Here is a 23,369-nt window from a genome sequence, read left to right on the forward strand (position 1 = left end):
CTCCTGTCAAACGTGTCATGACAACGCCTGGTTCAGTCTCATTAAGACGCTACGAAACACAGCTAATTCTGTCTGGTTATTATGATGAGTATATTCTGGAGGGAGACGCAGATGAGAGAGGAAAGACTGGGTTGGGATAGAGAGAGAGAGAGGGGGGGAGGAGAAGAAAGCTCTGCTGAACTGCGCCCCAGTGTGTGTGTGTGTGTGTGTATAGTGATTTCATCTTCTCCAAACGTGATCTTCCCTTAACAACTGGCTGCCTGCGAGGGATGGAGAGGAGAGCGCCTGTTGCCAGGTTACCCCTCTACCACTGTGAAAAGCCGGATTCAGCATCAGCAGCCGTTCACATCACAACGCTAGGCTAGCATGGAGCAGCATCACTGACTGGCTGGTTGACTGGCTGACTTGCAGCACCTATCCATCGCTTCATCATGACTCACTGATGCCTTTTTAAGAAGTGGGCATCAACATGAATCAGAGAGGGTGATAGAGCGGAAGGTGGACGGAGGGACGGACTGCACCACAGAGCGTCTGGCAGCAGTAGCGACCGTTGGGCACTGAGTCTTGGGGAGCGTGGAGGGGGGGGTGGAGGGGGGCCTGGGGGAGAACCATGCAGCTCCACACCTCCACACACTGCAAGGCTTCCAGCTTCATCCTCAATGAAAGAACATGCGTCTTGTCTTCCAAAATGGACATCTACCGGTAGGTACTGTAGCCTGCCTGCCTGCTGTACTGTATAGTCTAATATAGTACTAGATCCCTCCTCTGCGTTGGATCTTTGATGGGTTGTCTCTCAGTACAGAATGTGCCTGGTGCCTGTCAGTCTTGTCTTCCTCATCAAGCAACTGTTGCATATTCAAGCCAAGCAGAGCCTCTTGGCTTTTGGTGTCTTGAACACATCTTGCTGGGTTAGACAGGAGTGGCTTCACATGAAGCCTTGATGTATGACAGAGATATAGGTGAAGAAAGAGTTTGGGCCATTAATGTCTATTGTGGCATTATTCCCCTGGTATGATGTTAGATATCTTTTTTGACGCGGATGTTGTTACTGTTACAATGAGTGGTTCTCAGATGCTGCTGTTTCTCTGTTCATTGTATCATTCTGCTGCATAGCTCCCTAAGGAGCAGTGGAAATGTACTCTACTTCGTGTGGCCCACCGGAACATTAGGCAAGCCGTAAACATCATGTTAAGCAAAGGAGGATCCTCACCAAATATTTCTATCAGTTTATTCACGTGTCAGTCCAATGTGCACTGACACAAAATCCTCGTTTTTAACTAGGCATATACATGTTGGAATGTCACTTGAGGCATGTTTTCAGGTAACATTTTTCAGGCCTCACCAGCGTTCTCTCCCTTTAATTTGAAGGTTCCACTGTGGATTGATGTGTTAGGAAAGAGTCTAGCTTTCTAAGTCCCATGTTTAGTAACAACAACAACAAACAACTTGGCCAGTCAACCCTAATGAAAACCAGTAGTTCCCAGCCAGTTCCCATGCAGCCCAACACGGCCTGCTCTGTTAGCCCAGGGGGTGATGGGAGATTGATTGCTGTCGTCCATATGAATCCCTCTCTGTGACTGGCTGAATGGCAGCTCACAGTGCCGCATAGGTCTCATCCAGTAAAAAAACTCCAGAAGAGGAACTGGTCCCAGTTAGCACTCACCTGCTACTTTCTCACCGCCCCGCCAGCCACCCTGTAAACACCTGATGAGGTTGGCCAGTTCACAAACACAGTGCTGCTGCTGTCACTCACACAAGCTAGCAGTGTGCTCACAAGGTCAACGCTTCCGGAGGGTTGTGGCAGCATGCAAACTAAGTTTCCCCTTAAACGCCTTCTGTATGACGACATGTTTCTCTTTGCATTGTCTCTGTCATCATTTTGTCTCATTCCGTTGATGTGGAACCTGTTTGGGTTGTTCTTTGCTTTGTGATTTGAGTTATGATTCCTTCACACCTGGTGAACGCAGAGGAGGACAGTTTTGGTATGACAACAATGGATTAGGATGTCTCTCCTACGCCTCACCACTAGTTCCTTTGTGGTATTTAGAACCCCAGAACTACACAGTGTTTTCCTCCGCCACTCCCCAGGGGGTCTTTCTGGTGCTCGTTAGCATGGTGCTGTCGAAGGTCAGACCAATTACAGCCAATGAGAGCCGTGTCTACCTGTTGATCACACCAGGGAAGGACCCCAGTAATCTACTGCTCCTCTGGGTCCTATGGTGAATGGCTTCATTAGGGTGGAACTGAATCCACAGGGATTTTTTCAGTGTTCTTCACATGATGTTTTTTCCCTGAAAAGGTCCAGTTGAATTTGACTAGCTTCCTTGGGCCTTACGCAGTTACTAGAATCCAGTGTTACTCTGTGTTGTAAGTGTTGAGGTACCACTCAACAAGCTTGCTCAGATGAACAAGAGAAGGTACTGACTCTTGTCATCTGGCCTGAAGATTCCATCACATGCACTGAGAATATCACATGTTCAGAACGAGGCTTCACAGAAGAGAATAAAGTTGAGTCCCATTTCCACTTATCTCCTGAAAGCAAGCAAAGGCCTCCTGTTTTCCAGCTGAGCTACATTTCACATGTTAATTGTGCCCAAGTACTTTGCGCTCGCCTCTACTGCATGAGCCCTAGTGTGAACAGCCCACAAAGTCATCGTTTTAAAGGTATTAGCGCTCAGTCAGTCGCCTCCCAACTGTCCCTTTTTTAGAGTGTGTTCCTGTCTGTGTGCCAGTCGACTAAGAGCTGCCTCCCCTGGCTCGTCAACACAGCCCATCTACTGGAGCTGTGGCCCCAGCATGCCAGCTCGAAGAGATCACCTAAGGGGCCCGCCCGCCTGTTTTTACAGTGATCATGCCTCACATTGTCCTGCCTAGTGAGCAGCATGAATGAACACTGGCTCTCGCTATCTCTCCCTTTCCATCTTTGTCTATCCCTCTCTTCCCACCAAATCTGCTGGTGTTATGGATGACTCATGGCAGTGAGTGTTGTGTATTTTTAAGCTGTCAGCTCCCTCTGTGCTGTACTGGGTTGGGTTGGTGGTGGGGAGGAGTGGGCTGCCTGTGTATGGCTGTCGTGGAGGATAATCAGACTGCATTGTGTAATGACAAGAGTCCAGGCTGTGGCCATAAGTCTTACTCGCTTCGCGTGGTAACAGATTTTTTTTTTTTTACATTCTCTCGATTCTTCACTCTCCCTCCCCACCCGTGGACATAGTGACACACATACACACCGTCACACACACAAAGGCAATAGGTCAGTCCCTCCTGTCTGATATTTATCGTGTGTGAGTGAGTGAGTGAGTGAGTGAGTGAGTGAGTGAGTGAGTGAGTGAGTGAGTGAGTGAAAGAAAGAAATAGTGAGAGATTAATGGTTTAGTCTAGGAGTGTCTCACTCTCACAGCGATGTGGAAGCAGCCAGGGATCCACATTAAAAACCCACCCACATTTACACAGTGTTGCTAAGGCGGTGGCTGTAGTTTCTCTCAGCCTATTAAAAGACTGGAGGAAATGTCAATGAAGGATTGTGACTAGTGTAGCAGGGCTGAGGGAGGGGACTCACTACATATTTCTACAACATGCAATTAGACGATGAGGAACTGACATTTATCACGCATAGTCTACCCCCCTCAGTCTTCCTCGTTACTAGTTTCACATGGAGAGATTGAGGGGCGTGCAGTGAAAACTCAGAGGGGGATATTATGGGAATGAAAAGGAATTTATTTTCTGCTCTCTCTTTCCACTGGGAATGTTCCCCCTGCACTCGGACATGCTGTGGAGGGGATGGAGAGCAACACACATGCGTAGGCACACACACACACACACACACACACACACACACACACACACACAACCTTGTCTTTTAGGGACCAGTCAAAGTTGTCAGTACAAATTTTAACCATTTTAAGGCAACAGCTTGGACTTAAACTCCTGAATCTACTGTTGAGTAATGCTACTCCTGCTGACCAAGGCTTTTCTTTCTATTTCTGTTACATTATTTAGTCAGTTCCAAAAAATGTAGTGTATTCATGGTATTTCTTTCTTACACTGGGACTGACGGTGCATACACGGGCTCCAATGCTCCTGCTAGAAACAATCCTGGCTACAGATCGCTATGTTGTCTAGCCAACTCTTATAACGATCTGCCACTGACTGTTGTCATGCCAGACATGTTTGCTAGAGCACATACAGATGGGGGCAGACTATCGAGAAACCGTTTCGCGAAGCAAATTTATTCCTTATTGATGACATCGTCACTCGGGTGTCTTAAGTTGTATACAAGCCGAAGCGGAGGGATAGGGCACGATGTTTCTGTGATTAGCCTGCTGGCGTTAGCCTTGATATTGGATGTCCCATATGTTTCTCAGCAGAGGCCAAGTTCTGTTGGTCCTACTTCTAGCCGAGTGGCACACCTCCACCTGACTGGGACTTTACTAAGACTTACCCCACACCTGTGTGTCACCACGGTTTTATGTCAATGTGAGCTCTAGTGTTGTTGTGTTTCCATCAGGAGTGGGACTCTGAAGACTTGGGGGGAGCAGAATTAACAACCTCTGCATCAACACTGTTGCTTTGTGAGAAGGTGTTGAAGTTCACAGACATTGTTATGTAAATGCCACTGAAAAGCACCAGTGGCCCGGCATTGGCCCAAGTCAGAGCAGGTCCACCCGGAGCCATGGTCCAGTGAGACAGGCTTGCCGGCCCGCGTAGATGGAAAAATACAAGTCTGAGCCTTTTGGGTTAAACACTGGGGTACATCTCAGATAGAAACACAACATTATGTTAAGGCTCTGAAACGCAACACCTCCACCTACAATGGGCCTCTAACAGTTTGAGGACCAGCAGGCTTCTGGCACCTCAATCATCACTGAGTTTTCAGCAGTGGCATTTCTCATCGCTTCGCTTCTGCTCTTCTACTATATGCTGAGAAAAATCTAGAGTATTGTCTGCTCCAGGTTTGTAGCCGTCCTGGGCTTCGGCGAAAGTGGTGAACCGGAGGAGTGTATAAACTACCTCTGTGGATGTTTGCTGAGCAAACAATCACGCCACATTTTGTGATCTGTTGAAGGATGAGCTCTAGAAATGGAACAGTTCACTATCTGCACACATGATGAGTTGTAAGGCTAAAGTTTTGTTCCATCTCTAGCCAGCAGTACTCTGGTGTCAGGCTAGCCCTGAGCTTCTGCTCCTCCTCACTCCTGTGTGATTGACACTAGCCGGTGGCCACCTGAGAGGGGCTGGTTGTAAGGCAAAGTGGGGACTAGTACTGTACTGGCATTTTCACTCTGTTGCACTGATTGCCCATGTGGGGAGGTGTGCTGTGCTGCTGCACACTCCAGCTGCGGTGTGTATGCGTTTGCACTTTCTGGGTTTGGGAAATATCGTGGCAACCAGCCGTTGGTGGATCAAAGCGTTCTAGGCTAGCCCCAGTGGTGTTTGTCTACTATCTACCATGCATTGGGAAAGTGTTCAGACTTTTTCCACATTTTGTTACATTACAGCCTTATTCTAAAATGGATTAACATGTTTTTCCCTCATCAATCTACACACAATACCCCATAATGGCAATGCTAAAACAGGTTTAGATTTTTTTGCATTTTTTTTTTTAAAGTATAAATTAAATATCACATTTAGATAAGTATTCAGACCCTTTACTCAGTACTTTGTTGAAGCACCTTTGGAAGCAATTACTGCCTCGAGTCTTCTTGGGTATGACACTACAAGCTTGGCACACCTGTATTTGGGGAGTTTCTCCCATTCTTCTCTGCAGATCCTCTCAAGCGCTGTCAGGTTGGATGGGAAGCATTGCTGCACAGCTATTTTCAGGTCTTTCCAGAGATGTTCGATTGGCTTCAAGTCCGGGCTCTGGCTGGGCCACTCAAGGACATTCAGAGACTTGTCCGGGAGCCACTCCGGCGTTGTTTTGGCTATTTGCTTAGGGTCGTTGTCCTGTTGGAAGGTGAACCTTTTCCCAAGTCTGAGGTCCTGAGCGCTCTGGAGCAGGTTTTCATTAAGGATCTCTCTGTACTTTTTGTTCCGTTCATCTTTGCCTCAATCCTGACTAGTCTCCCAGTCCCTGCCACTGAAAAAAATCCCCACAGCATGATGGGTATGGGGATGCTGCCACCACCATGCTTCACCGTAGGGATGGTGCCAGGTTTCCTCAGACCAGAGAATCTTGTTTCTCAGTCGTGCCTTTTACTGAGGAGTGACTTCCGTCTGGCCGCTCTACCATAAAGGCCGGATTTGGTGGAGTGCTGCAGAGATGGTTGTCCTTCTGGAAGGTTCTCCCATCTCCACAGAGGAAATCTGGAGGTCTGGCAGAGTGACCAACGGGTTCTTGGTCACCTCCCTGACCAAGGCCCTTGTTCCCCGATTGCCGGACAGCCAACTCTAGGAAGAGTGTTGGTGGTTCCAAACGTCTTCCATTTAAACATGATGGAGGCCACTGTGTTCTTGGGGACCATCAATGCCGCAGACATTTTTTGGTACCCTTCCCCAGATCTGTGCTTCAACACTATCCTGTCTCGGAGCTCTATGGACAATTCCTTCGAACTCATGGCTTGGTTTTTGCTCTGACATGAACTGTCAACTGTGTGTGCCTTTACAAATCCTTTACAAATCATGTCCAATCAATTGAATTTACCACAGGTTAAAACATCTCAAGGATGATCAATGGAAACAGGATGCACCTGAGCTCAATTTCGAGTCTCATAGCAAAGGGTCTGAATACTTATGCAAATAAGGTATTTCTGTTTTTATTTGTAATGAATTTGCAAACAATTCTAAAAACCTTTTTTCGCTTTGTCATTACAGGGTATTGTGTGTAGACTGATGAGGGAAAAAAATATTAATTTAATCAATTTTAGAATAAGGCTGTAACGTAACAAAATGTGGAAAAAGGAAGGAGTCTGAATACTTTCCGAATGCACTGTATGCGTCGGTGTGTCCCGTAGGAGTCCTCATTCAGACTCTACTGGACTTTCTGCGTCCAGTTGAAGTCTTCAGCCCTAACTTTGAGCCAGACCCTCAATATGTCTCCGACTGCCTGTCGGCCTCCCCTCCATCCTTTTCCTTCCCCTAATGCCTTACAGATGGACTGGCTGGCTGGAAGAAGGCTCTTGTTTCCCCTCACTGACATGTGGTTTACATGTAATCACGTCAGGCAGAATGCTGAACTGACACATCAATATTGCATTGGTTCACTGTGGAGATGATAAATCCCCCTGGTGTGTTTCATTAGACCCTCTCCAGGTAAATGAGCCCTCATTAGATGACTGAGGTACTTAGACTACTTATCTGATTGTTTCTAGTTATCGGCTAGTAGGGTTGTACAGCCTCCCTGTGTTTATTTCTGGATGCTACTACGCCCTTGCTATCTCTGTCTGCAGTGGGCAGTAAATCTGCCCCAGTGTTGAGTGTTCTGTGGATGGGTTGGAGCCGGATGCGCCTGTCTCCCATCACTGCTCCATGAACAGCCACCCAGCCCTCAACCCTGGTCCTCTCATCCAGCCACAGGAGCCACATAGATGTGGTCCCCAGCATCCTCTGTGAGTCAGAGCAGACACCATGGGAATTACATTCTCTTCTGTCTTAGGGCCTCAGAGCTGAGTCAAAGCCCAAAACAAACATGTTCTATCGAAATCTACTCAGAGCCTCAACATTAGTTGTGGGGGAAAAACACTGTCCTTCGTGTTTCTTTGTCTTACTTTGTTTTGTTTAGATTTTACAGGGTTTGTCCTCTTTTTCAGCTTGGAAACTGGCCTCTGCCCAGACTATGAGTGTAGAGCCTAGTTCAGCCTCTTATTAAAACCAACAATAGCCATGGCATTAAAACTGCGGACAGATACCTATGCCAACATTCCTGTTTGTTAAATCCTAACCACTGCATGCAAGTACACAATTTACAGATCAGGATTTCCTCTGCTCTCTCTGTGGCCATGTGGAAAATACACAGCCGTCGACCAAGGCCTCTCTTTGGTGTTGCGCCTACAGGGGACAGAGGAAGCGGTGGAGGAAGTGATGTCTGTCTGCTGACGAACCTCCATGGGTTCTGTTCAGTCGACTGTGTTGAAGAAAATAATGATTTGGAGCCTTTTACAAACCTAAATATTGGAGTGTTCCTTCAAAAAGGATTTGCTTTCCTGTTCTTAGCAATAACAATCAGAGCGGTGATCCATTTGCCATATATTCTTTGGTAGGGATATAGAAGGCAGGCGCTGTATTGCATAAGCAGGCCTAGCTCGTCCCTGGAGCGCTTCTCACAGCTCTGCTGGCTCTGACGTCAAGAGGCGCTAACTGCCTGCTCTCTCACAGCCAAGCCCTTTGATGTTATATTTTGATAGAGAGACATTAGCATTAATGAAGGGATAGAAACCCTCTGCTATACCTGTTCCAATTCCACCAGCTCAACGGTACAGCTTCATGTGTGTGTTTATACACGTCTAAATGTGTGTGTCCTGTGGTGTGTGTCCTGTACTGCACTGTACTTGTGTGTGTGTGTGTGTGTGTGTTTTTACTGTGTATAAGGGGATGGTGTTAGTGGTACTCAGAGTGGAGTACTCTACTAACTTGTCCTTCAGAGAGCCTGAAGAGAGCCCAGAGGCAGCTGTATAGGTGTACTGAGAGCAGACTGAGAGGAACTAATGGGGAGAAGAGAGGCTCTGAATGGGATCAGGACTATAATGAGGGAGTCTGGGTCTACTCAACTTAGCATTAAGGCAAAACGATACAAGAGAGAGAGAGAGAGACAGGCCACTGTCCTTTGGCTTTGTTTTCCTACACAGCTAGTTCCACATCTACTAGGTAGGCAGGACTCTATAACAACCCCCATTGAGAAGCTAGCTTCTTTCCTTTACATTTGCTTGGCTTTACAGCCATTCTTCTGATTCCCATTAGCTTCACAGTGATGCGAAGAGCCTTTTGGGGTCTCTCAGTCTCTGTGTTATGACAACAGTAAGCCGTGGTACACTAACACGCATTACTCAACCCATATGTGTTTGGGAGGGTGGTCAGCCAATGGCAGCCATTGCTTAGATGACTGTGCAGATTTTGGGGCTAAAGAAGTGAAAATTAAGGGGTAATGAGCAACCTCTGATCCGACCGCTGATTTTTATGGGGAAGGGCAATCCACCACCAATGCCATGTTGCTTCCTCAAGCTCACTCGGCGGGCTGAGAATGCACTAGAAGGCATGTTCCCCCTGCCTTGGACACTTGGTTTGGGGTTGGATTCCTCTGGGTTTCAGTTGGAAAGTGGTGGCGGATCAGAGCCAAAGGCCTTAGTTAGGTTCCAGATTCTCTCTGGTGGTTTAGACGAGAGCACTATACTTCATTACACGTCTCCTACAAGAGTCCCGTGAAACAAGGAAACCGGTGGAAATGTGGAACAAGGGAATCTTGTAATAAGTGCTTGGTTATCAAATGTATTTGAGTACTGAGTAGAGCAGTAGCCCATGAATAAATGAGTGTTTTATTTCCATTGTTCTTCTCCATTCATTTGCATTGTATATTATGCCCTAGTTCGTGGTCGACGTGAGAATATAACTGATTTTGACCATGTCTTTTACTATTCCATGTCACCGTTATGTGATATTCACCAGTTCTTTTCTACTAAAGACTGTAGGGTTTCTATTGTAGTCAATTAGGAGCATGTTAAGGTGCGCTGTAATGTCAGGTGTGTTCACACTGGGAAGATGACTGTCTTGTGTGTGTGTGAGACTAGGAAGCTAGCTGTGTATTGGGATAAGTGGGTTCAGGTCTCTTGGCAGGTCATTAGTGCTCTGTCACTACAGACAGACTACAGCAGCCAGGCAGATATAGAACTGCCTCTGCCTGGCTAAAGCAATTCAGGTCTGAAGATAGTCATACGGTAGCTAATGGAATGATGATTTTCTCGGATGAAAGAGCATAGGTCATCTTCTAGCGCCGCCACGAATATAATGCACTTTAGTTACAATGCTGTTTTTTCGATAAAAAACAAAACATTTGTGAGTGGTCTTAAAGAGTAATTTGTGCTGAGACTCAGGTTCCCTGTTGTTGACAAAGCAATTTGCTTGTTGCAATTACCTTTTAATGTATAGCCAGTAACCATAGCTGTTATTATGTCTGTGCCTACCCTGCTTTCATGGGTCATCATGTCGTAGATGGAGTGATGCTTGTCTCAGTGAGCAAGAGGTTGCTTTGTGTTTATGGTTGTTTTCCTTTGAAGAGAGAGGCTGGTGACCTTCATGGCTCTGTCTGTTTGGCAGGGCATAGTTAATTTGTTATACTGCTGTATGCTGATGGGTGCTGACAGTGAGGCGTGGGTTGGGTTCTCCCTTGCAGAGGGAGTGAGATGACAAAGGTACTGCTGAGTAAGAGACCCTCCACTGTTCTTCCATTCCATAGCATCCGCTTCCCACATCAAGTCTGGGTGCTCTGCGCCTCCCTCTAGGCCTAGGGCCTGTTCGTGTTTAGCCAGCTTTGCAATTCCGGTCTTATTCTCTTGTTTTCTACCTTCGAGAGCAATTCCACAAAAGTCTCAGGTTTCTCTGCCATCCCCAGTCTGACTAGAGATCAATAATCAGGAAACGACCGCCAGATGAAATTGAGTCTGATGTATCAACGCTGTGGAGGGGAGATGCATGTTTCAAGCCTCTTTCAAAGAAGAAAGTGGAAAACAGGCTTTCCCCTGCATGGTTTAATGTTGTTGAACAACACTCCCTTCTTCCCTGCTGACACATACTCACCTGAGAGCGGTTATGTGGTGGTACTCACTCGCACGCACGCACGCACGCACGCACGCACGCACACACAATATCCCATGGCTCTCTTCTATTCCCTTCCCCAGGGCCTCTACCCTCTCTCTTTTTCGCTCTCTCACAATTTTTCTGCTCCGTCTTTCTTTCTCTTTGCCTCTCTCTCTTCACATTCTGCCCCTCTCTCTCCTGTCTGTCTCATCCTGTTGGAGTAGTTGCTATGGAGTGGGAGGGAGGGTGAAGGATGTTGGTGAATAATTTACTGCCTGACAGGGCCTTGGCCTAATTGTTTTGTTCTGCTGGTCGGTAACAGAGTTGGCCAAGTCTCAAATGACACCCACTACTACAGCCTATATAGTGCATTAGTTGTGACCAGAGCCCTTGTGGTGATGCAGGAGTGTGGTGGTGTGTGTAGTTACCAAGACTGTTAAATACTAGGCCTAGGCTGAATGGTTTCCCTTCTGCAGGTGAACTGTCCATGTATATTGCACACTCACCCTGATATGCTCTATATATATACAAAAGTATTTAGTGGATTCGGCTATTTTAGCCACAGCTGTTGCTGACGGGTGTATAAAATCGAGCACATAGCCATGCGATCTCCATAGACAAACATTGGCAGTAGAATGGTCTTACTGAAGAGCTCAGGGACTTAAAACGTGACACTGTCATATGATGTCACCTTTCCAAATTTCTGCCCTGCTAGAGCTTCCCCGGTCAACTGTAAGTGCTGTTGTTATTGTGAAGTGAAAACGTCTAGGAGCAACAGCGGCTCACAAGCTCACAGAACGTGACTGCTGAAACGTGTAAAAATTGACTGTCCTCGGTTGCAACACTCACTACCAAACTACCTTTGGAAGCAATGTCTGCACAGGAACTGTTTGTCGGGAGCTTCATGAAATGGGTTGTAATGGCCGAGCAGCCTAAAATCACCATGTGCAATGCCAAGCGTCGGTTGGAGTGGTGTAAAGCTCGCCGCTATTGGACTCTGGAGCAGTAGAAACGCGTTCTCTGGAGTGATGAATCACGCTTCACCATCTGGCAGTCGGATGGACTAATCTGGGTGTAGCGGATGCCAGGAGAACACTACCTGTCCCAATACATAGTGTCAACTACCAACTATAAAGTCTGATGGAGGAGAAATAATGGTCTGGGGCTGTTTTTCATGGTTCTGGTTAAGCCCCTTAGTTCCAGTGAAGGGAAATCTTAACGCTACAGCATACAATGACATTCTAGACGATTCTGTATTTCCAACTCTGGGGAAGGCACTTTCATGTTTCAGCATGACAATGCCCCCGTGCACAAAGCGAGGTCCGTACAGAAATGGTTTGTCGATCTGTGTGGAAGAACTTGACTGGTCTGCACAAAGCCCTGACCTCAACCCCATGTAACACCTTCGGGATGAATTGTAACGCCGACTGCGAGCCAGGCCTAATCGCCCAACATCAGTGCCCGACCTCACTAATGCTCTTGTGGCTGAATGGAAGCAAGTCCCCGAAGGAATATTCCAACTTCTAGTGGAAAGCCTTCCCAGAAGAGTGGAGGCTGTTATAGCCGCAAAGGGGAGACCAAATCCATATTAATGCCCATGATTTTGGAATTAGATATTTGACGAGCAGGTGTCCACATACTTTTGGTCATGTAGTGTATCTTAAAAACCTCTTATGGCTGAGATCGGCTAAGATCCCGTTAACTGAATCGATTTGACAACAGCCAGTGAAAGTGCAGGGCGCCAAATTCAAACAACAGAAATCTCATAATTGAAATTCCTCAAACATACAAGTATTTCACACCATTTTAAAGATAAACTTGTTGTTAATCCCACCACAGTGTCCGATTTCAAAAAGGCTTTACGACGAAAGCACACCGAATGATTATGTTAGGTCAGTACCTAGTCACAGAAAAACACAGCCATTTTTCCAGCCAAAGAGAGGAGTCACAAAAAGCAGAAATAGAGATAAAATTAATCACTTATCTTTGATGATCTTCATCAGATGACACTCATAGGACTTCATGTTACACAATACATGTATGTTTTGTTTGATAAAGTTCATATTTATATCCAAAAATCTCAGTTTACATTGACGCGTTATGTTCAGTAGTTCCAAAACATCCGGTGATTTTGCAGAGAGCCACATCAATTTACAGAAATACTCATAATAAACATTGATAAAAGATACAACTGTTATGCATGGAATTTTAGATCCACTTCTCCTTAATGCAACCGCTGTGTCAGATTTCAAAAAAACTTTAAGGAAAAAGCACACCGTGCTATAATCTGAGTACAGCGCTCAGACAACAAAACACGCCATACAGATATCCGCCATGTTGTGGAGTCAACAGAAGTCAGAAATAACATTATAAATATTCACTTACCTTTGATGATCTGCATCAGAATGCAATCCCAGGAATCCCAGTTCCACAATAAATGTTTGATTTGTTCGATAAAGTCCATCATTTATGTCCAAATACCTCCTTTTTGTTCACGTGTTTAGTACACAATCCAAACTCACGACGCGCGGGCAGGTCCAGGCGAAAAGTCATATTACAGTTCGTAGAAATATGTCAAACGAAGTATAGAATCAATCTTTAGGATGTTTTTATCATAAATCTTCAATATTGTTTCAACCGGAGAATTCCTTTGTCTGTAGAAATGCAATGGAACAGAGCTAACTCTCACGTGAGCGCGCGTGATCAGCTCATGCCACTCTGGCAGAGCCCTGACTCATTCAGCTCTCATTAGCCCCCACTTCACAGTAGAATCCTCAAACAAGGTTCTAAAGACATCTAGTGGAAGCCTTAGGAAGTGCAATATGACCCCATAGACACTGTATATTGGATAGGCAAACCTACAAACCTCAGATTCCCCACTTCCTGGTTGGATTTCTTCTCAGGTTTTTGCCTGTCATATGAGTTCTGTTATACTCACAGACATCATTCAAACAGTTTTAGAAACTTCAGAGTGTTTTCTATCCAAACCTACTGATAGGTAGGATATATATACATATATATATATATGATACATATATTAGCAACTGGGCCTGAGTAGCAGGCAGTTTACTTTGGGCACCTTATTCATCCAAGCTACTCAATACTGCCACCAGCCATAAGAAGTTAATGGATAGTTGACACCCCCTTAGACCATTCTCCTTTTAATCATGTCAGATCCCATCACGTAAACGTCTCCTCCTATACCATTATCTTCTCAGACAGCCACTCTTCCAGTTCCTGACTTTCAGGAGACCACAAATGTTGCTGTACTGGCCAGGCTTGATTAACTCTAATCAACTGTTTGGGGTAGAAACCAATGTCCCGTTGTGTACTGCTGTTTAATGTGTGTCCCCCTGTTTCTCTCTCCTCTTTGCAGTGAACAGAGTATCTGTCAGGCACGGGCCGCTGTCATGGTGTATGATGATGCCAATAAGAAATGGGTTCCAGCCGGCGGCTCCACGGGCTTCAGCAGAGTGCACATATACCACCACACGGGCAACAACGCCTTCCGGGTGGTGGGACGCAAAATACAGGACCATCAGGTGAGTCAGTGGGGACAGCACAGGACTGGATGATTTGAGAAGTATGTAGTGCTTGAGAAGACTTTCTGAATGCAATAGAAATACTTTAGTAGTTGTCGTTTATTTGAGGTGGGACCAGGATTTCACGTGGCTGAACCCTGTGCTGATCGGATGGCTCTAGAGTTCTTTACGTTATTCCGTCTCTGACGTGTTTCATTTGGAGAGTAGCCTGGCAGCCATCTTGCTTGTCTCAGTGTCTCTCAGGAATGATCCAGCTCTGTAATTGGAAACAGATTGGAGAGCTCTGCTGCTCCACTAGTCACCGTCACATCACAGCCGTGACTGGACTGCCAGAGCCAAACTCTCAAAAACATAAATCTGTCAGTGTGTTTGTCCAAGAGTAAAGCCCATGGTTAGCTATAGAGTCAACAGACAACAACAGCAACATAGATCCATGCCAGAGAGGAAACCTAACAGTCTCCTGTATTCCTCTCCTCTCTCTGACTGGCTTACTGCTTTTTCTCTGTATGCTATGATCTGGCCAGGCAGCCAGAGATACACATCTGTATTTAATGAAGGGAACATTTATGTGGAAAATGAGTGGATGGCCTGTTCTTAGGAAAAATAGGATACATATTTAGAGAAACAAAACACCAGGTGCTGCTGAATTGTTTCCAACGGTACCAGACTACACCTCTCCGATTGGATTAGTGTTGGCGCTGATTGTTGTCTGTTTGGTGTTTGTTTGGTATTTGGTAGCCCTCTGTGTGTGTTTCTAGCATACACAATGCAGCTGACCCTTGCCCAAACCCATCTCCTGGGTTTTTAACTGAATTCCCCTCTAAATTCAGTTATGTCAGCGGGAACTGAAACTCTTGTTTTCCCTCTCTGTCGCCTGTTATTCTCATTACAAACATATGGGTTTCCCTTAGAGTGGTTTCCCTGAAATAGACTTGCCCTGATGGTCTGTTTTCAGCATTGAGGGTGAATAGGTTTTAGTAGAGGTATATTATACTGCCTGGGTTGGGACTGAACAGATGGTTAGCTTGGTCTGATTGATCCTGTGTGTGTCCTATCAGAGTTAACTCTACATGTCTGGGAGTATCTCTCTCTCAGTGCATCAGACTGTTAGGATTTAGTAGATTTCACTGTAATGGTGTTAGTGGATAAACTTGCACACAGAGCACTTCTGCCAGTCCATTAGTTGGGGATGGTCACTATAGGATCCAGTCTGTTGCATCCCAGAACATCAGTGCTGTCTCTCAGGGCCTCATTGCCATGCAGGAAGAGTGTTTGTGGAGATGGCTGAGTGCAGTACTAGTGTAGTCCACTGAGGCATTGTCTACATCCAGAGGCACTGTGGACCAGGGGCCTTTTCTGCAGTGGCAGATCCTTTTATATACTCCTGTCTCAGGAGAGGCCAGTGGAGAGATGGAGCAGTGTAGGACAGGTCAGACGAGTGGAGAATAGAGGCATTGTTGGTTGGCCGGTTAACTCTAAAAGCATATTTTTGTTCTGGGTCTAGTATCCCTGTTTATTGGGATTATCTTACTATCCCAGAAGCATTATGAACTCAGCAAAAAAGGAAACGTCCTCTCACTGTCAAATCAAATCAAATCAGATGTATTTATATAGCCCTTCTTACATCAGCTGATATCTCAAAGTGCTGTACAGAAACCCAGCCTAAAACCCCAAACAGCAAGCAATGCAGGTGTAGAAGCACGGTGGCTAGGAAAAACTCCCTAGAAAGGCCAAAACCTAGGAAGAAACCTAGAGATGAACCAGGCTATGAGGGGTGGCCAGTCCTCTTCTGGCTGTGCCGGGTGGAGATTATAACAGAACATGGCCAAGATGTTCAAATGTTCATAAATTACCAGCATGGTCAAATAATAACAATCACAGTAGTTGTCGAGGGTGCAGCAAGTCAGCACCTCAGGAGTAAATGTCAGTTGGCTTTTCATAGCCGATCATTAAGAGTATCTCTACCGCTCCTGCAGTCTCTAGAGAGTTGTGTCAACTGTGTTTATTTTCAGCAAACTTAACATGTGTAAATATTTGTATTAACATAACAAGATTCAGCAACCGAGACATAAACTGAACAAGTTTCACAGACATGTGACTAACAGAAATGGAAAATTGTGTCCCTGAACAAAGAGGGGGTCAAAATCAAAAGTAACAGTCAGTATCTGGTGTGGCCACCAGCTGCATTAAGTACTGCACTGCATCTCTTCCTCATGGACTGCACCAGATTTGCCAGTTCTTGCTGGGAGATGTTACCCCGCTCTTCCACCAAGGCACCTACAAGTTCCTGGACATTTCTGGGGGGAATGGCCCTAGCCCTCACCCAGGTCCCAGACGTGCTCAATGGGATTGAGAACCAGGCTCTTCGCTGGCCATGGCAGAACACTGACATGTCTTGCAGGAAATCACGCACAGAATGAGCAGTATGGCTGGTGGCATTGTCATGCTGGAGGGTCATGTCAGGATGAGCCTGCAGGAAGGGTACCACATGAGGGAGGAGGATGTCTTCCCTGTAATGCACAGCATTGAGATTGCCTGCAAAGACAACAAGCTCAGTCCGATGATGCTGTGACACACCGCCCCAGACCATGACAGACCCTCCACCTCCAAATCGATCCCACTCCAGAGTACAGGCATCGGTGTAACGCTCATTCCTTCGACGATAAACGCGAATCGGACCATCACCCCTGGTGAGACAAAACCGCGACTCGTCAGTGAAGAGCACTTTTTGCCAGTCCTGTCTGGTCCAGCGACGGTGGGTTTGCGCCATAGGTTTGCGCCATTGTTGCCGGTGATGTCTAGTGAGGACCTGCCTTACAACAGGCCTACAAGCCCTCAGTCCAGCCTCTCTCAGCCTATTGCGGACAGTCTGAGCACTGATGGAGGGATTGTGCGTTCCTGGTGTAACTCGGGCACTTGTTGTTGCCATCCCGTACCTGTCCCGCTGTGATGTTCAGATGTGATCTGTGAAGTTAGTTGGATTTCTACAAATTATCTTTGAAAGACAGGGTCCTGAAAAAGGGACGTTTATTTCTTTGCTGAGTTAGATAGTGACTGGACTTAGCCTTTTAGTCCCACTGTGACGTGTTTCTGGTCAGGACCATGCAGTGATTGAGACAGAGCTGTGGAGCATGGTGGTCAGACATAAACACGCAGGCCACAGTGGGCCCTTTGGTGCGCAGAACCTCCAACAGAACCTCCATCCTGCGGGACTTGCGGGCCCTGACAGAGATCATTACGGTGCAGTCTGCATTTTTCGTGCTGCGGACGGTCAGATGACTTTGGGATGAAAAAATATTTTTTGTCCCGCAGATTGTTTGTTCTTTCTGCTTAGGCTAGTATGTGTTATCCTAGGCATACCTATTGTATTAAAAGCACCTCTTTGTCATGTTATTCACACACTCAGTAGCCTACCTCCTCTCCTAGTTGGGCGTGATCAACATCAAGTGTGCCTATACAGTATTTGTGGTCTCAATGAAATGGAGTAGGCCGCCTATGCATGGGCGCAGAGCCAGGTGGCAGTTGTCTTTCCAAGGAAATGAACTTCCTAAATATGATTTAGGCTAAAGTTTACTAAATTGCCTGGAAATAAATATTGATCACCTATATTTGTCTTCGTCTGAAAATCGCCCCACTCCTAAAAGGTAGGCTATATGCTAAATGTAGCTTGAGAGAAAGTGTTCGCTCTCTCACCCACTCTGCGCTCTTCAAACTACATCTGTCTTATTGGCTGATGTATCCCAGTAATACCTATAGCCTAATATAATGGGCCATGTGAGAATTGCTGGTAATTGAACAACTCTTATATTGCCTATTGGGTTCAAAATTGCTGGGACCATGGCTGGCAAGTGAGCTTCGTTACATATACCTAAGATAATATTGTGACCAGTTCTTCCGGGAGCTGGTGGGAGTCGGACAGAAAGCCAGCGGGAGCGGGCTGGTGCGGTATGAAAAGCTGAGCGTGGGGATGAAGAAATCAGTTGCGTGCAGACCACTTCGAGTGGCTCTGCATCTCAGTGCTAGAGGCGTCACTACAGACCTTGGTTCGATTCCAGGCTGTATCACAACCGGCCGTGATTGGGAGTCCCATAGAGTGGCGCACAATTGGCCCAGCATCGTTAGGGTTTGGCAGGGGTAGGCCGTCATTGTAAATAAGGATTTGCTCTTAACTGACTTGCCTAGTTAAATCATTTTTTAAAATTAAGTACTTTCTTCCATAATGAGGGCCAGTAAATCCAGGAAGTTTGGAATCCCAGTGCAGCACCTCGCTCCCCTCAGAGAACTTCCACCACAGAGGCCAGTTAAGGATGACATCAAACCCAGCCCTGATGCAGGGTGTCAAGTAATATTTCACTCTTGATGTTTTTCTTTCTTTGAAGACTTTATTAAAAAATACTCAGTAGTCGCTATTTGTTCCCCCTGAAGCAATAAACCCTGACCACTCTTTAAGAATCTAATTTAGAGTTCCTACCCCCCATTAACTTTGAAGGTCTTATTTCTGGAATGCCTGACCCTGTTCCGCCTGTCTATTACTTCATGTAGAGCAGCAAACTGGAGCAGAAGGATTTAACGCAGTGGAAAAACCTCAATGTTATTGGTTTCATTTTACCAATCCAATAAAAAGCTATTGCTGGCCCTCTCCTTCTCTTGGTCTCACACTTGTCCTTACAATTGCTGTAGACCTATAATGTGTGTGAAGGACAATTTGATGTAGATATCCAAAAACAGACGTCACAGTTTCTAAGTACTGATCCAATAGTCTCATTCCTGTGATGAGTGAAGTGTCTATAGTGTCTATAGTGTCTATAGTGCAGTGTCTCCAGAGTAGGAAGGTCTTGCTGTTGTTTCTACAGCTGCTAAGCGTCGCAGAATTCAAACCCTCAAGTCCCTGCAATGTCTTGTGAAGGATGAGTACTGCACATAGACCCCAGGAGTGTGTGTGTGTGTGTGTGTGTGTGTGCGCACAGTCACGGGAGGTTGTTTGTCCGCTGACACTGTATGACGGCGAGGCGTGACTGAGAATCCATCTAACACACAGCGTTTCTCCTGTAGGAGAGGGCGAGGGAGTGCTCGCCGGTCGGCATGTGCTTCATCAGCAATCCCAGAACCCTCTCTGTCTTCTCCCTGACGTCTCCCATCCCATGGGAAGAGAGGAGGATAGGTCATTACGAGGCCTTGCTCTCCTGCTGTTGTTGTTTGTTTCAACACAATGGGAAAGGTCCTTCACGCCACCCCTATAGACACTCACAGCGACATGTGTCCTCAACATGTAGGAGGGACTTGACTGTTCTTACAACTGGGTTCAGATGATCCTTGGACTCCATGGAAAGGTCACGTTGACACCCTGTTGTGGGTTCATAGCAGCAAACTGGTTAGTAGCGCAAGGACCACTAAAGGCTTAACGAACACAGACCTGATGTAGGATTTCTGTTGTCTTCTTCATTCTCTGCTTAGTAAGTCAATAAACTGATCATGAATGGAGATGTTTTTATATTGCATCATAACTCTTTTAATAAGACTTTAATCCGACAGCAATCCTGATGCATGTTAATTAGGCCCTCTGATGGATTTCTGGTTTCTAATTATTATGAGCAGAGATTTGCAACACTACACACACCGCACTGTGTGATTAATATTGATGTGATTATTGACTTATCTAAAATGAGACGGTACGGAGGCAAGACGTGTGAAGATTTGATGCTGCTTATTATTATTCGACCTATCTGCATCTGTTTAGTGCAGAGAATCGATCACAGGAAGATAGACTATCTATCTGGAGTGTTGAGGCGTTGCCTTGTCATGGTCATTTCAACTCATCTATATGAAACACACGTATGATGGCTGAAGTTGAAACTAGTTGGTTTAAAATCATTTTTTTTTTAAATCAAAAGATAATGAATAGGCGCAATATACTTTGCACATTTCAGATTATTCTTCAATTTATGCATCTTTATTAGACTGTAAGGTAGCAATATACTGTGGCATACTTTCCCCTTTGCACTGACTCTTTCAACTGCTGACTGCAGCAGTGAAATCTGTAGCCTAGGCCTTGAATACTGCTCAGAGCCTGACTAGCCTGAAGAACTAACGGAGTTCCGGAGTGTTTCTTGGCTGAGGTACAGTACTGCTGATTTCTGATAGGGGCTAGATGAACTATATGTGTTATGTGCCGTTCCTCTACTGTTCCTCTGTCTCTAACTGGAGTTGAACCCAACAGCCTGTTTGTTTTCTCTGCTCCGTTGGGTGCCCCAGTGTGCTCATCAACAAGAAATGAGAGAACAGATTATGTAAATCTCTGGCCTGGCCGCCCAGAGGAAAAATAAATCTAGTAACCAACACATCTTCACTTTCAAGAGCCAAAGGAATGTTCAATTCAATTCTAGATATTTAAAATAAACGTGGTGCGGATATTATAGGTATTTTTTCCACAGCTTTCGCCAACCCTAACATTCTAGAACTGAATAACTATCTTGATCCTCAAGCTGTGAATGATTGCTTGGGAGCTAAACGCAGCTCATTTGATTCCCTCCATTTATTTATGAACGGTGTGCTCATGTTTCTCTGACCTGAAGACTGACACAGCGTTTCTTCTTGGTCATATGCCAAAGTGATTAAATAACCACATATTTAACATTTCAAGGTGGTAGTGAGGTAGTGAGTGTGGCGGTTCTTAAGTGCTTTTAGACTGACTGACAGGTGTATTAGCTGTAATGAATGACTCACTTTATAGAGTAGACCTATCATGTGCTCTAGAAAGCTGCATTTCCTGTTATCATGATAAACGTGTTCTGAGCAACACAGTTCTTTCTGTGCTTCAGAAAACCTGTCTCAAAACCATCTCACCTCTCCTTCGCCCCATAAGTGCAATAAACTTGTTTTGAGCAACACAAATAGTCCTTTCAGTACTTCAGAATAAACCATGTCACCCCCCCCCCCTCTCCTTCTCCAGGTGGTAATAAACTGTGCCATTCCCAAGGGGCTCAAGTACAACCAGGCCACACAGACCTTCCACCAGTGGCGTGATGCCAGGCAGGTCTACGGCCTCAACTTTGGCAGCAAGGAGGATGCCAACGTATTCGCCAGTGCCATGATGCATGCCCTGGAGGTGCTCAACTCTCAGGACACAGGTGCAGGTAAGATCCACTGACTGACAGGAAGACTGCTGTAAAGACCTGAGAGATCCATCCAGCTGTCTGTGGGGTTTTAACAAATGAGAGGTGGTCTTGCCTGTTGCCATTCTGTTGCCTCACTCACTGCAGTGGTTGGAGTGAGAGGTGTCCTGCATGTAAAGTAGGCAGGCATGCAAACCTTATGGCTGATGTAGGAGATGGGTATGGGTTAGGCTAGGAGGGCTTTGCTCAGACACACAGCTGGTTAACCCCCTTACGCTTGTGGCTTATATGGACGGGGCCAAATTGAAATGATTCTAACAGAAGAAGTATAAAAAGCATTTGCATGACCATGGTAGCAATTGAAAGAGAACACTTTGGAGTTCATGGGGAAATTATCAGGCCGAAGGTGAGGACAAAACAGTTAATCTGGCACAAGACTGAATCCAAACACTAAACCGTTGATTTCATGTGCCTTTTTAAGTTTACTGTACTTTTCACAGCGTTTGTCAATAATGAAATCTGCAAATACTCTGGATACATTCAGTAACATAATAAGAATATTCATTGACATTTTGGAGTAGGTGCAAGATAAGAAAAAATGATTCCAAGGGTTTGAGTGACAGATCACCTCTCCCCACCCTCACACAATTGCTGCTTACGCAATCCCAAAACGTTCTATTATAAACCTGGGTCAGGTGAGCTTCATTTGAAAGATTATTCTATTGCCAACATGGCTAGCTAAGTTATAAAATATTATCTTGCCGTGTTAGGCTTTCGAAAGGCACTTCAGACAAACCGAATGTAATGTTGGTGCACATAGAATAGAGTCATGAGTGCATTCAAGTGCGTGTTGCGCAGCTACTTTTCTTCACAATACGACAAACACTCATTCTGTTTAGAAAAACCCACAGTATAACACGTGTCCTTGTAACTGTGGATCAACCATAAATGTTGATAACAAATGACATGCGTTTTCAAATATAGAAATGTGAAGTGCACATTTGGACTCATGGATGTGTGGTTTGCTTGTATGACATCAAATCAGTATTTATTATAATACTCAACGTCTCATCTTTCAGATCAACTCCTCTCAATTTACAGCATTTCCCACTCGGTCAACAACTATGTGCAAAAGTATCCCAATCAGTGGGAGGGATGGGGGCATCTTGTTGCGCGGTGCTCAACTTTATAACGACTGTCAGTTATAACCCATACAGTGCTGTGAACCGGAGACCCTGGTTGCATTCCAAACACGTAAAAGACACACCCTCCTCCACTTACCCTCGCATTATGCCCTTGGGGGAATCCCTGTGGCTATCTTTGCCGTCGGTCCAAACAATTAGCGAAGCAAGGGAAGTTGGCAATGTAAGCCCCTCAGCCATCGTTTGTGATAGTGTGCGAGTGTACAATTATGTTCACTCCAGGGCCTGAAACTCCCCATAATTAAATTGACGATGATTATACATCTGCTAAGAAAAGGCCAACATAAATATGGAGAAGTCAACATACAAGTGTAAGTAAAAACTAATGTAAATAAGTGCAACTAATCCACATGACCGCACAAACACGTCTCGTAAAAGTAATTATGTTTTTGTTTGGTTAGCTTTTGGAAACGTTCGCTAGCTCATACAACTTTCCCTGACGTTACACATGATAATTTTTCCGATTTACCAGATATCGTCGGATGGCTAGTTTCCGATGTCTGCGGATGCATTTTCTTCTAGCCAAAATATGAAATGCAATTATAATTGACTGTAGCGCATATAAAGCACACACAACAGCTATTGGTGGTTCCATGATGACTGAAAACACAACCGTGGGATGAACAAGTGACGAATTTCCGGGCAAGAGCGGTCTATTTAAAATTCATTCATTCCTCCCTCGCCCTGCAAGTGTCAACTCATCATACGTCATGATATGTGATCAGAGGTGTCCACTTAATTTGAGGGCTGAGGGGAGAGGGTGTGTCTTGCATGTTTGGAATACAGAC

The 23,369-nt window shown here is 45.5% G+C and overlaps 1 protein-coding gene across 1 annotated transcript in view; it reads left to right on the forward strand.

Moving 5' to 3' along the window:
• The first annotated feature begins 610 nt into the window (after nucleotides 1-610).
• Nucleotides 611-23,369, forward strand: part of LOC120019007 (protein enabled homolog) — an 82,193-nt gene continuing 59,434 nt past the window's right edge. Inside the window, exons 1-3 of the mRNA XM_038962190.1 lie at nucleotides 611-702; nucleotides 14,102-14,267; nucleotides 21,217-21,394. Coding sequence (XP_038818118.1) covers nucleotides 611-702; nucleotides 14,102-14,267; nucleotides 21,217-21,394 — 436 coding nt within the window. The remainder of the gene's footprint in view (nucleotides 703-14,101; nucleotides 14,268-21,216; nucleotides 21,395-23,369) is intronic.

This window comes from Salvelinus namaycush, chromosome 24 (assembly GCF_016432855.1).
Source record: "Salvelinus namaycush isolate Seneca chromosome 24, SaNama_1.0, whole genome shotgun sequence".
NCBI classification, from domain to species: domain Eukaryota; kingdom Metazoa; phylum Chordata; class Actinopteri; order Salmoniformes; family Salmonidae; genus Salvelinus; species Salvelinus namaycush.